Raw genomic sequence first — 14,841 nt, forward strand, 5'->3', positions numbered from 1 at the left:
CTATCACTGACTCTTTTTAAAAAGTATTGGTGACATTTTTGTGTTGCGCTTTCAACGACGGGAATGAAAATTTCAACTTTAAACTTCATCCAAGATCTTAGATTGTCGTCATGGTTACTTTTCTTTGCGTTGCTTGCACGCTGAATAGAATCTGGATTGGTCGATACAGGTCAGTATATGATATCGGCTTGTGCTTTCCAAGGTAGTGACAACAATGTCAATTGAATATAAAAAACCTGGTCAGGAAACGCAAGCAAAAAGGTTGAATTTTTATCACGTGATCAAAACGAATTGGCAGCAATCTACAGTCTTTTTCCTGGGTGACGTCACAAAAGCCACTCCACTGCAGTGGCTTCCAAAAATTATTGACCATGAATCTCTAACGTCAATTTTGATCATGCATGTGACCAAACGAATGGGTAAAAAAATCTCAACCTCAAAAAAAAAAGACAACCTGATTTCCAAACCAGGTTTTTTTCAATTGACATTGGTGACAGTTGAATTTTTTAAAGATATTAGATGAAACGCAATTTAATTTTTCCTCCCGTTTGAGCGTCATTCTAAATAAACACAATTCAATAGATTAAATTTTTCGATTAACAAATTTTATGTGATCTTGCCGCTGTTTTTTTCTCGGGTATTCCGGCAGAATTTGGCTGTCTAACTACGTACAAAGGCCTGAATATTAAAACTATGGTCTGACCGCCTAGCCTGGTACCAGATCGTTATTGTTTTCTGTGCATTGAACCATGAACAAAACTTCGAGAATGTGTTGAAGATTTTAACTTTGACATCCCGGCATGTAGCAAGCATAACGCTTGTTTTAGAAATTGCTACCTTATTGGAGTGTTTTACTTACAACAGCCTCTTTATATCCTTATTACCCTTATCATTTGAAATTTCCCGTTTTCCTAGTTGTGCCTTTTAAGATCTTGTCTTTATAGCATAGTCTTTAATAGCGTGCTAAAACTCTCAAAAATTAATCGTCGTTTCATCCGGAACAGAGAAAAATTTACTGGCGACACATTGCACCAAAGTCTGTTGCGCCACTCGTCAAATTGGACGTGGGCGTTTTAAACGATTCAATGGGCTGAACCTAATCTGATGGGCTGTCTAATTTTGGGACTGATTCTGCGTATACCGGTTGCAAAATTATCAACAATGGCATCGTTTTTAATATAACTTGCCACGATGAAAACGGTGTTTAGTTGATATGATACCTCGAGAACGTGAACTTCTTGGACATAAACATGCTGGCAACCAAACGGAGATGCGATGAATTCGAAAACTTAAAATGTAAAATGAGAAATCAAAATATAACTTCCGTCAAAGTCGCAGATCGTGTTGGGGTCGGTTGGAAACATTGGGTACCCTATTTGGTAACCAAATTTGGGTATCTATTTAGGTACTTAAAATAATCCGAAATAAAATATAATTTGTAAAATCCAGAATAAATTAATGACCTGTAATGAGGAGACATCTGCTCTGTAATATGCGAAAGTATATATAATGTAAATGGGGTGCATCTCACTAGTCTGACACTTTTTAGTCCTACAATAAAACAGTCCGAATCCAGACAAAAAGAAATCAGCGCAGAAGTTTGTCTACTCCGACTGCTTTTTTGTCCAAAAATAGTCACACGTTGTCAAAACCTCCAAAATGAAGCCGTGACAGAGTGTTCTAGTCTGTTAACTCACCAACCCTCTCTCACCAACTTTTGCTAGTTCTCCTACGCAGCTCATATCATAGCAAACGCCCACCGCCTTTATGTTCCCGCCCTCTGACATGATTAATTAACAGACTAGTTTGCTAGCAGTCTATTCTTGACTTGGAGCTCATTTCATTTCCTTGAACAAATTTTAGTAGTGTTGAATATGTTGAAATTTATTTTTTCTTGAATGGATATATTTTTTTTGAATGAATTTCATCTATCTTGAATGATTTTCATTTTTCTTGAATGATTTTTTTTTCTTGAATATAAAAATGAGATTGTTGAATACATAGACATAGTTTACATACATAGTTTTTGTTGCATGAATATTTTTTCATTGAATATTGCTACTGAAAACCAACCATAACCAGAGTGAATTTTTTTGAGACTTTTTTTTGCTAAATTTTACCAAGGAACTTTTATTTAAGTTTCTTGATTTTACGTGTATACACAAATTATTTTTCACCCCGGGGTGAAAAAAATTGCTTGGTGCGAAAAGGTGCACTCGTTTGCACATTCTACATGTTTTGAGAAAAAGTATAAAACTTTTGTTTGGATGGTAAATATAGGAACAAGACAAATAAAAACCTGGTAAGAATTTCTCCTTCCTATTTTTAGTACCAGAACTTTTCTGATACGCAATTAGCCTCAAAGAAAGTTAAGGGCTCTGACCATAGTGATTTTTTCATAATTGCCGTGTTTAAAATGTGTTTTCTGACTGATGTAACCAACAAAACTATGGCATGTTATACATTTTCTGTTAGACAAACTATTCTTGAATCTGAAAATTCAAAAATTGCATTGAAAAAATTTCATGAAGAAGAAAATGAAGACTTTTGCGAGGAAGAGTATTTCAACTTTGAAGAGCTTAGATTCGGCGAAGAAAAAACATTTTGAAATATTTTTTGCAGTAGATGGTGTATCTTTTACCGAACAATAAAAATTTTTGCGGAAAATTTTTGTAAATACTTCTTTGTCTCGAAATCTTCAAAATAGTGGTTTTTCATCAATTTTTCATCCGGATTTTGCTTAAAAAAACAGTCATAACTTTTGACACATCTTTTTAGAAAAATTTTCCGCAAAATTTTAAATAGTTCAATTCTTTGCGGACAGTGTAAAGAAATTTTGAAACAACAAAATGATTTACCCATTAAAAATAAGTACTTTTTGTAAAAGAGGGTGGTGCAACATATTATTAACATCTTTTTAAAGTTCATAACGTCATTTTTGCAATTAAATTCTTGATTACTCTTAAGGGATTCGATTAAAAAGCAATTTATAAAGGCAATTCTTTGTTAAAAGTGTTAAGGAACCTGAAATGTAACTTTTATGTTCAAATACCAAAATCAATTTTTGGACTATGGTCAGAGCCCTTAAACTGTCAACAAAAAAAAGTAATATATTGACAGTATTGCAACCTTTCCGTCTATAGACTGACCGTCATCGGAATTAAAAATGTTGATTTCGTGAGGGCGATAAAGAGAAGTAAAGACTGAATTGTGTACAGATCGAAATTTTGAAAATCATGCATAGTACTAGATTTTCAACACACAAAAGTAAAAAACGCAAACTATACGTGTATACACGCTTTTTTATAAGAATATACTTTACTAGCCGGTACCCGGCGTCGCACGCCGGTTTAGCTGTTTGCTGAACGCATTTAAAGTCCTTTGGATGTTGGGAAGGTGGCTTAAACACCCCTTAAACACGATGAAATCAAAATTAAAGGGAAGAATTCTCTTCAAAGTTTGACTCTATCCCTCCCGGGTGACGTATCTTTTAACCATATTTTGAAAAATATTTTTGTGGCAAAAATGATCAGAAAGCAGAAAGGGCGCTATTCCCAAATTACACCATACCGACGTCCGAGACGGCTCTGCAATTAGATTTTTTTTCTCGCTTCGCTCGCGTTATATTTGCCGTATTTCTTGATGTTTAGGAAAACTTGGATGTCAAGATAAGCGGAGTGAAATAATAGACATGACACGCGATTCGTCGAAAAAAGGCAGCCCGGGGGGTGCTTAGGCAAGAGAAGGAAGGGTATTGGTATATGCCGGCCTTAAAGGTGCCTTTTTTGAGACATGGCAGTTTGAAAAATCGGAAAGTCAAACTTCAGTCCCACTAAGAATCGGAAAAATAGGAAAATTTTAACTTTTTGCCCCCAGAAAGATAGAAACTTGGTGAAATTAGTCCCAAAAAGTGAATCAAAATTCAAACAATATCCCTTGTTTCTTCTCCTCTTTATTCTGCTAAGGGTCCAAGGGGCAGGGCCGAAAGTCAGCTCGCAACCATAGTCCCCCCGGAAGGCAGCAATTTTATGGTGCTTTTTATAAAATAACTTCGTCATAACTTCGATAACTTTTCAAATTCAACAATGACTTAGATTTACAGCAAAATAATTATCGACATAGATGTTTAAAGGTCCCTTTTTACGAAGAAAGAACTCTAGTTTTTACCGCCTTTTGAATGTATTTTTAATGTTGCATGTTTACAGTTCTAACAAACTTGTCTTGTGATTCTTATGTTTTATTTTATATTTGTTCTTTTCTTTAACAGATTCTGTTTAAAAGATTTTCTTTTGTTTTGAAAAGAATTCGAATGTCTCAAATCAAATAGGTCGTTAATTACATTCTAAAATATAAAACAAAAGACAAGAAATAAAAAAAAGAGAAAGTCTAATCTATCAATCAAAACAAAGTCTTTATAAAACGGCGCGAATCTGATTTAACACATTTGTGGAGCAAGAAGCAAAAGTCATCTTTTAAAAGAACAAAAATTGCTTGCGAAATCGAAAGTGACACACAGACAGAAAACAAAATGACATACGCGTTATACTATTAATATATAGATAAGGATATGGATTTATGATGAAATTGGCCAATGTGGTAAGAATATCGCCATCATGGAATTTAGCAACTGAACCTAAGAATACATACCATTTTTAAGCATTTTTACCTGTAGATTGCCAATAATACCCCAGTGAGACCCAATACTTTCAAATTTATATCTAAATTTAGGTTGAATTTCAATCTTAACCTAAGAATACCGTAAGAATATTTTAGGATGATTTTCCCCCAAAAAGTTAAGAATTTCCATAAGAAAATGAAAAAACGCATTCTTTAAAAAAAAAGCTTGACCAAAAGAATTGTTGAACCAGATTTATTTATTTTTAAGTTCATCCCGGCTACATGTAACCTCCCCATTAGATACAGTAGCTTATTGGTAATTACAGTAAAGCAAAACTACGGATACTTTTGGACCACAGACTGTAAAATACACGATACCACCAGTTGAACAATCTACCCAGCGTCCCAAAAGTACACGTCACTTAGACTTGCCTCACAAAAGAAAAAAAAGTTAGAGGGAGTTATTAGAGTTAGAGTTAAAGTCATCATGTGGTAATAATGCCAAAGTTTTCATTTTACACCAAAGGCACTATACTAATTCACCTTCGGTGCAAACTTGCAAAATTTTTGTGTCAATCGGATAAATATTCTGAAGTACTCCCCCCTCCGTCCACACGATGCACACACTTTTTTGTGTTTTTGCAGTAATTTAAGCTGACCTGTCAGACCTGTGTTGTGACCCATAACCTGTGACCCGAACTTTTACACTCACCACTCAAAAAATGGTCAACATTTTGAGAACAGGTGCTCTTATAAAAGAGACCCCCCCCCCGGCGGATACCCAATTCACGCAATCGCGTGAATTTCAATTTCAATTTTTGAAATTACGTACTCACGCAATTTTTTCCGAAATTTATGCAAACCCGATTTTTCGGGAAATCGGGAAATTTGCCCATAATCAACGGGAAAAGAGAAAATTCACGTATTCACCAGAAAACGTTCACACAATTTCTTTTGTCAATTTACACATTCACGCTTTCAATTTTCAATTTTCACAGATTCATGCAACCGTAAAATCACATTTACGCATTCAAACAAACCGCTATAGGGGGGGGGGCACAAAAAGGTTTAGAATCTCAATTAGTTCTTTCAGGTTTTAAAAACCTCTATATGACATCACTAATTGCTTTTATTGTTAGTTCTATTCTTCTCTTACCTCCATACTTCTTATCAGCTTGATTATAAAAATGGTAATAATTAGTCTTTTGAAAAGATAATAGAGTAAACGAGATTAAAAAGATACCAACGAGAAAAAAGAGTATTGCTCAGTGAGTTAAGTGAATAATGTTACATATTAGACAGAAAAATTGAGGGAGAGTATTTTTGTGAGTTTGTCATGATAATGAAAATTGTTTGGTTTTGAGAAATTCATCTTGCTTTAAATCTTATAATCTATAGTTTGCTACTCTGTTCTTTCAAAACTTGCCTTACAAAATTTAAATTTCTTTTCAAACTGTCGCATGTCCTAAAAATGTTGCGTTTACAAATCATGTTTTATCTACACTGTTTTCCGGAAAATCTGGAGTCCCGGCTTCATTAGCGTGGTTGATCAAACAAAACTAGCACAAATTGGGGAACCAATTTTCGAAGATTGGGATTTTGGTCCCACTATGAGAAGTAAAATGCAGTATGCTCGTAAAATTTAGGCAAGCGAAGTGAGCAATTTGATTATTTTTCCCCTTTAGGCTGGAAATTACTAATATCTAATTTATAGTTTTACTTGCATACACTGAAGTATGGAGTAATTAGTTATGTATCAGACCGTCGCGTTCGCTTAAAGGAGTATTAGTAATCAGAGACGCCTTTTTGCGTGACTTGTCTTTCAGCACCCCCCTCCCAAAAAAAAAATTGGTCGCTGGGAGGGGGCATTGCACCCTCTCCCCCCTGCCACCACGCTACGGTCTGTCGTATAATCTCGTCATGGTTTAATTTTAAATTAGCAACACCGTAATTTTTGTTATTGGTTTCTCGATAACTAATATAATAATTTAAAATTTGAGTTTCGAAAACATGAAAAATTGAAGAGGAAAAAGCTATTTATCGGACAGCACAATTAAAAGCGAGCTAAAGGACTGGATTAGAGTTCGGGCAATCAATGAAACTTTGATTTCAGGCACTTATTTTCCTTCTAGAACACCGGGTTTTTCAAACAAATTTTGTAAATGCGGTGCAAAATTAAAGCTTCACTTTTTCTTTTTTAAGAAAAGTTGAAGATTCCTCTCTAGCCCCTTGGCAGCTTCAGACTCTTATGGTCAAAAAAGTGTAGATTTAGGATTCTTATCTTAGTAGTTATCACCTTTAATTACATCTTTTTACCCTTCAGGACGTAATTTTGAAATTTACAAACCTTGCAAATTAGTGAAAAGGATTCATGAGTAATAACATTAGAAATAGGTAAGGCAAATCATTGAAATAATATTTTTGATGAAGTTGAAATAAAAATTCAGAATTTTTATCAGCGAGTTGCCACCTTACCCCAACCGATCAATTCCCATGATGGAATAAAAAAACACTCTCCATATAAAAAAAGTGTGTATATACAGTGTATAAACAGGGATAATAAGTCTTTACATGAGTTTTTTTCCTTTTCAGCTTCCTAGCAGTTCTCCTGATAACATGTATATATCTCGTGTATATTGGTTGTAAAACATGGTATACAGGTAAGTTGTTATACTGCTTTACTTCCAAATCTGTTCTATTATTTAAATCTATTCAGGAGCTCCAAATAGCGTTCCGTTTTTTCTCCCATTTTGTTCACTGAATTCACCCGCCATCTTGATTTGTTTGTCTGACTTGCAATCCCACAATGCTTTGCGAAGAAAATTCAAAACATTACGTAACCTTAGATGAGCTATTTTTAGATTTGCAACGGAACGCTATTACCTGCATTTTAGCTAGAATGTCATTGTTATTGTTTTGTTATTGGTTGTGCGATGTTTTTCGATGTGCTTGAATATGAATGAATGCTCAATTGAATAAAAAAGTTACTTTCAGAAAGTGCCCAAAAACGTTAAAAATCGACCTATCAAAATTTTATTATAAAAGTAGCAGTCGCAATAGGCTTTACATGATTAAGAGCATTTTTCAGTAACAAAACACATAAATTTTGAAACTGAAGGGTCGAAAGGGTTAAAAATCTTTAGTTTTTCGGTTGTGCGATGATTTACAATACCTTCTTTCTTTCTCAGACATAAAGCCGCAAGTAAACAATTTGTCGCCAAATCTTCTGCATCCGATCTTGCAAAGACTCTCCATAAAATATGGTTAGTATTCACATAAAAGATTATCTCTGTCATTGAAAATAGAGTTCTTTTTTTCTTCACACCCGGAGAAAAATCAGAAAATTTAATCTCAGACCCATTGAGGATCGGAAAAGAGGAAAATTTCAATCTTTACCCCTAAAGTCATCGAACTTTAGTCAAATTAGTCCTATTAAGGGTTATAAAAGCCTCCTTTTCAGTCCTGGTAAGGGTAAGAGGGCGGTACACCGCCCCCTTGGACGCATAACCCAAAATCAGAGCATGTTTTTACCTCGCCCTCAAACCACTTTCGTAAAATTCTTATAAATATCCTGTTATTTGAATTGGGTCAATATGTACCAGTTTTGATGTATCCACACCTTCTTCATGTGATATGACTCGCTTACCATAAAACTTTGCATTAAAATGACAGTTGGTAAAAAATGATGCACTGAATTCTTATGAATTTTTTTCAAGTCGTACGATCCACACATATTTCGATTCGTAAGTTATAAGCAAAATGAAGTGCGTTGATGCTTTGTCACTAGTCATAATTGTAATACACCCCTGTCTCGCAGCCCCGCGGTAGAATTTTTTCCCTCAATGGGGATAAAAATTCATGTTGAAATCCCAATGGGTATAGAGATTCTATTATTCTAAGGGGATGGTTTTGGAGTGCAATTTTTAAACATTGAATTACAATTGGGGATGAAATCAAAGTCAATTTCCAAGTAAGGCTGAAATTCCAGGGTATTTTCCCACCGAGTACGAAATCTTCGCCAAATTTTCCAGTAGGGCTGGTGTTCCAGCGGGTCTGTGACACAATGGTGCTGTAATTCTATTTGTCGGTCGGCGCACAAGCGTTACTTACACCGAAATACTGACAACATTTATCAAATGGGTAATGTGCACTTTTTGTTGCAATTTTTTGTCAGAATTTTTGTTGACTTGTACCATTCTATTGTCTTTTCAGATTCGAAGCCACCCAGTAACAATTTGACATCAGAGATTGAGCAAGTACAAAAACTTCCTATAAAACAAGGTCAGTATATATAATTTGTATGAAACATGTTTTCATGTCTTTCATTTTGATGAGTGTCTCCTTTCTGTCCGATTGTGATCTTAAAATGGGGTTATGTAAAATGATTCTCCTTCTCGATGGTTCATAGTAGTTCTTAAATCGATTGAATTTTCAGGATAATATTCTCAAGCGGGACAATTTTCGGACCGACTTTTCCAGTGAGTAGAGGTCTCACTGAGTCTGTTACACACTTTGATTTACAGAAAATAAGACATTACTGACGACAAGAAAAGGCCCTCCCAATGCAGTTTCTAATCCAGCGACAGCGACCACGACTAAAACAACGCCAAAAACAACGCCAAAAACAACGCCAAAAACAAACAAAAAAGAAGAAATTAAATGGTTACCGGATGCAAACAAAGAGCACCAAGAAATTTACAGTCAATTGAAACCCATCCAATGGTATAAAGACAATTGGAAAGAAAAAGCAGATTGTCCTTATCCTTCCTATGTCGGCAAAAAATACGAGAAGCTATCTTGGTTTCCCTTGTTTTTGCACCACCAAATGAAGGTCAATTTATCTGCAGTGCCAGCTAAGCAATACTATGCAGATTGTACAAGGTAACATACTTTTATTCGAAAGATTTGACCACGTCAACGAGCCAATACTAGACCTACCGAATTTACTATCTCGGTCTATAAATTGCCACACAAAAAGATCACCAAACTTAGCAATTCGTTCATGTCTACCGTATTCTTCCTAATCTCGAAAATTTAGCTATTCCCTTTCCCACTGTATGTATTTCCTACCAATAAACCAAACCCGGAAGTTACCACTAATGCGGTGAACCTGGTGGCGACCTGGTTGTTCAGCCAAAACATTAAAAACAACGTTGAATTGCAAATGAAAGCAAGAATGACCGGGTTGTAACATTTACGTTTATGATTGATACCTGTTTTGCTGCCATCGTTTTGATTTGGCAAATTATCGCAAATATCGAATCGGTCGCCAACCTGGACGGATAGATTTTATTACAAAGCCATAGTCTGCAAGCGTGATCAGAATCTAGTCGGAGATCACTTAAAAAGTCTACTTTAGCTTTACTTGTTCCTCTTTTTGTAATAACGATAACACAACAGATAACATAATTTTTCTCGTTGTTCTTCAATATTTAGATTTTGGAGTCACCAACCGCAAACCGATTTTCTTTACCTACCCCATCGCAAACACACGTGGAAAGCACAAAAACCTCCTCTAAATTATGTGCGCCCTAATTGTACTTTTGGACAAGGTACAAAGCCATGGACACGTTGCTCAAGGAAGCATCAAGAATTGTGGAGCTTGCTTGACAAAGAAGGTATCATTTATTTCGCGCGATCAGGATCGGAGCTCGGAGTCATCAGAAATGGTTCTTATCTTTCACACGACGGCGATATGGATGTCTATGTAGACTACCCTCCAGAGAAATATATCAAACTTATTCGAGACAAGCTTACACCAAGGCCTTATGGAGATGGATCAATAGGAAGAGTTGGGGCTGAAACACATTGGAATGTAGCTGGTTGTCCTCATATCAACATGGTTTTCAGTGATTGGATGGTCAACCAGATGGCATTTTACAAACGACAACCAACGCACGATGACCTTTGCACGTGTTATTTGCAGTCTTCTAAGATGGCTTGCCATAAAGACGCAAAAGAAAGGATGTATTATCACTACGGGCCGTCCTGGTTTGTTCCACTCAATGCCAAATATGGTGATATGCCATGGAGGGCAAAAGGCAGGACCATTCAAAAGAAATTGAGACAGATGATATCTAAAGATGGAATAATTTACGAAGAAGCAGTGAGAAAGCTTGATCGTAGTATTCAGTATACAAAATATGACATGGAAATGACTTTAGCTCAAAATAATGTTCTACATGCCTTAATTTTAACCTTATAGTACCTTAGTGCATTTCACAGTAGACTCCTCTATTTATTAGCAAGTTTATGTATTTGCACTTTTGAGGACGGTAGACTGGCGTGATTCGGGAAAACCCGCACTTTTGAGGACTGACCCGCAAAATCGAGGTGCTGATTTACCGTCGTTCTCAATTGGTCATGATCTAGTCAAATTAGAACCTTACTGTCTCCGCTGCTGAAAAACACACATACATATACTCGGTATTATATACCAAAATGACGCTCTTGCTTGATGAGCTGATTTAAAAAAAAAACTCAATTTCTTTTTCAGAAGCTACTATCGACGGCCCCTGTCATTGGCTTAAGATCAGCTTTTTTAACTAAGCAATTTTTTCAGAAAATATGAGATCAATTATTTTTTTCGAAAATCTCACTTGAAAAAAAATGTTTGTCCACGTTAGTTTTAAGGCTACCAGGTACTATAAAGTTGGGTTTTAAGCACTCTTGTGAGTTAAGGAAAGAACAAAGCTTCCTACCGTTTCTACCAAGTCCTGTATACAAAGATTTATTATACACTGGATAAACGACTCATAAAACGCTGGAGAGCGATTATTATTATTATTTTCATTGTTTCAGAAAACAATTGATGTTCTAGCTTTGTCCGCAAAGGACAACTGTCATGGCGGCTAGAAAATGTCTGATTTAAAAAAATGTTAATCAGTCTTATTTTTTAAAAGTACTCTAGCTCTTTCTTTTTGTACATTTGCAGAAAAAAAGTTTGAAAGTAAGGCTAGCATTCCTAGCTGGATACATTTGTGAAATCTAATGTGACAAAAACATTATTAGACAAGAAATTCAGACAAAATGCTTATAGTGACACGAAATTTTCAATTGGAAATATCTTTCCTAGACTGTCCCCAGACGAGCTGAAATTAATATACATAAGAATTGAGTGTCTTGGCTCCACTGTGGTATGAAAATCCTTTGGAGGCACGTGGTGGCAAGGTGGTTTTTTTGAGGTTGAAGTTTGAAAATTTCCGGTGTCAACATTACATTTCTTATACACAACACGTCTTTTGCATCTTTCTCACAGCTTGAAACGTCATAACGACTTATAATTAGCAATTAAGTGAAAGAATCTGGTCGAGTTCAGACATGAAAGTTTAAGTTTAAGGTTTAAGTAGTACTTTGTTGATATGGGAATTCAATTATAATCACTTTTCTTTTGTCACATCGATTGGCGATCTCGAGGAATCTCCTTTCCTAACTTGAAATCATGTCATCTTCTCTCTTGAGATACTTTGAAACAAAAAAGATTTCAGGGAATCCCTCTGCAAAACACTAATTCGTGGTCGTTGAAGCCATTACTGCTAGAGATGCTCCGAGCGTCTCTAAGTCATAAATTTCACGTTCTTTTTTCTTCATTTACAAAAGGAGCATGCTTTTCACTTGCGAATTCTGATTTCGTCTATTCAGAAAACTGTAACGAAATCGTAAAAACTTTTTTTTCAAACCAGAGAGTGATTCTTTTTTAAACTTTGGTTTAACTAATGAGAAGCGTGCCGTTAAATACAAAAGGAATATAAAAGAAACATGTAGACCTAACTGCTTTAAACCTTGGTCTGAACACGACCTCTGACTCTCACAGGAAAGTTTTAAGTCTCTTTTGGGAATTGGATGAGTGATTTTCGATAAGAAATGCAATAAAAATGCTTCGAAGAATCATTTAATGAGGGAAGGAGAGCGAACAATAATATCATTACTGCGGACAAAGCTACACCCCTGTCTCAGTGACCCAGTGGACTCTGAAAGTTCACCGGGGTGACTTATTTTCCACCGGGGCTTAATTTTGGGCTGTTTTTGAGCATTTTTTTCACCGGGCTACTCACCGGGGTGGATCTGACCGGGCCACTGACTCAGGGGTGTATAGCTAGTACACGAGAAATCGGCAAAAATCTGTTACACGTTTTTTTTTTATAAGGAACACGTTTATAAGGAACTCGAGGCTGAAAATGGTTCAAAAAATAAGGAATTGTTAAGGAACTGCTCAGGCTGAGAATAAGTGGATTTGAAAATAGTGTACCTTATTGGGACTAATTTGACCAAATTTTGATCTTTCAAGGGGCAAAAAGTTCAAAATTTCCTATGTAGTAAGGAACTCGATAAGGAACTTTGAGACTGAAATTCTCTGTAAAGATAAGGAACTCCAGGCTCAGAGCAAAGTTAAGGTTCCTTATAAAAAATAAACATGTACTTGTATATCCAGTGTATAATAAATCCTTGCTGTATATAATAGCTTTAAAGAAGCGTATTAACGAGAGGATTTTGAAAGGTGCTGGGTCAAAAATTTAAAATAACGGCTAAAAACTAACATTGACGTTATAGAATACGTCGAAAAAAAACGTCACAAAGACGGCTTCAATAAGTTAGAAGAACGGCGATAATTTCCATTTTTTAATGCTATGAACTTTAATTGTCGAAATCCTGTCGTTACTACTCTTCTTTAAAGCTACACATAACTTGGTAAAAACTGTAGGAAGCGGTCAGCGTCACAAAAAATGTTTTGGACTTTCTTTAACTCACCCGAGCAACTCTACATGGGAGAAGCTGTGTTGATCTTGTCTAACGACATGTAAACAAACCTAGGTAAAGGTATTTGACAATTTTAAATTGTACCAGTATATTTATTTCATATCTCTTTTTATTTAGCAGAAAACTCTTGCCTGAAATCTTTCATGATTAAAGCTCAATTACATGTTCCCTGAATGACTTTCCAAAACATTTTTCACAATAAAATTGGCAAACTATTAATGATACTGTTCAATTAACTTAAAATTTTGCTATTATTCTTTAGGACGTTTCATAACAGTATTCCATTTTCTTTCGATACTGCAAGCAAAACCAAACAGCATAAAAATAAATAGTATTGACAATCATGTTACGCTATTCGGAAGAACAAAGTTGACAGCTCTTCGTTTTTGGTAAATTCCAAAAAGTAGCATCGATATGCTGGAACAGCACAAGGGTAACAGCTAGACCCTTCTTTGATAAAAGAGCAGGAGGAAGCAAGAAATTTTTCTCTTTTTTAGCTGAAGAGCATGATGATTTTTACCTAATATTTAGATTTTTTTCTCTCATTTAATCATTTCAGACCACTTAGCTTTGAAATTACCCTGAAGAGCAGTAGTATGGTGGCAGGGGTGGGCGGCTCTCCCAGCGGCCAATTTCTTGGGGGTGTCGAAAAGCAAGAGGTGCCAATAGGCGCCTCTGAACACTAATTTCGGTGCCCAATTGCCTTTTTAAGGGGGGGTTTGTAGGGGTTCGAAATACCGTTTTCCCGTCAAAATTTTTGCTGAATTCCGGAATCCCGAAAATTGAAAAAAATGATAGCACCGTCCCATTGGTTTGTACAGGTTCAAGTACCGGCATAATGACAAAAAAAAAGGCCAAGTACCGTCACCGTCTGAATTTAAAATACCGTTTTCCCGTCTTTTTTCCGTCAAATCCCGTAATACCGTACTAAAAAAGGGCCAATCCCGTCACACCGTAAGAGTACAACACCCCTTTTTACACCTTAAAATTAGCAGGTTTTATTCAAAAGTGAATCAAATACCAAAAGATTTTCGAGCTTTCTTCGCTTGCGTAATTCACAAACATATTTTACTTTTTAACAAAGGCGCCGAAATCCCAATTTTCGAAAATTGCCTCTCCAGCTTTTCTCGACACATATTGCTTTGCCGTACCTACTGTCGGTTACTAACCTTGGGGGTCTTGTTATATCATGAATAGATCAATGACCACAGTCAACGTTCTTCATTGACTTTCAACGATTTTATTGATCATCAACGGTTTTTATTGACTTTCGGAAGTGAATTAAAAACCTGCTGCAAAAAAGGATCAAAATCTTTAACATTCTTTGACAAAGCATTATGGGAATATGGAAATCACATAATAGAATGGAAAACAAACAAACAAACAAAATTTCATCAAATATTAACAGTTACGTTTACACTTGGTAAAATCTACAGAAAAGGAAATATTTGCTCGATTTTGATATCT

General features: G+C 35.7%; 1 protein-coding gene across 3 annotated transcripts; it reads left to right on the top strand.

Annotated features, from left to right (window-relative positions):
* The first annotated feature begins 8 nt into the window (after positions 1-8).
* On the top strand, positions 9-13,518 carry LOC136815236 (uncharacterized). 3 transcript variants are annotated; one of them, XM_067071681.1, is made up of 7 exons: positions 9-169; positions 6,941-7,011; positions 7,210-7,277; positions 7,806-7,880; positions 8,830-8,898; positions 9,141-9,498; positions 10,054-13,518. In XM_067071681.1, exons 2-7 carry the CDS (start codon positions 6,989-6,991, stop codon positions 10,820-10,822), a joined length of 1,362 nt encoding a protein of 453 aa, XP_066927782.1. In that variant the 5' UTR covers positions 9-169; positions 6,941-6,988; the 3' UTR covers positions 10,823-13,518. The 3 variants fall into 3 exon arrangements, with proteins under 3 accessions (XP_066927782.1, XP_066927781.1, XP_066927780.1); XM_067071680.1 differs by lacking the exon at positions 9-169 and adding an exon at positions 2,058-2,302; XM_067071679.1 differs by lacking the exons at positions 9-169; positions 6,941-7,011 and adding an exon at positions 2,058-2,302.
* Positions 13,519-14,841: the final 1,323 nt, after the last annotated feature.

Source organism: Clytia hemisphaerica, unplaced genomic scaffold (assembly GCF_902728285.1).
Source record: "Clytia hemisphaerica strain Z4C2 unplaced genomic scaffold, Clytia hemisphaerica genome assembly, whole genome shotgun sequence".
In the NCBI taxonomy this organism is placed as follows: Eukaryota; Metazoa; Cnidaria; class Hydrozoa; order Leptothecata; family Clytiidae; genus Clytia; species Clytia hemisphaerica.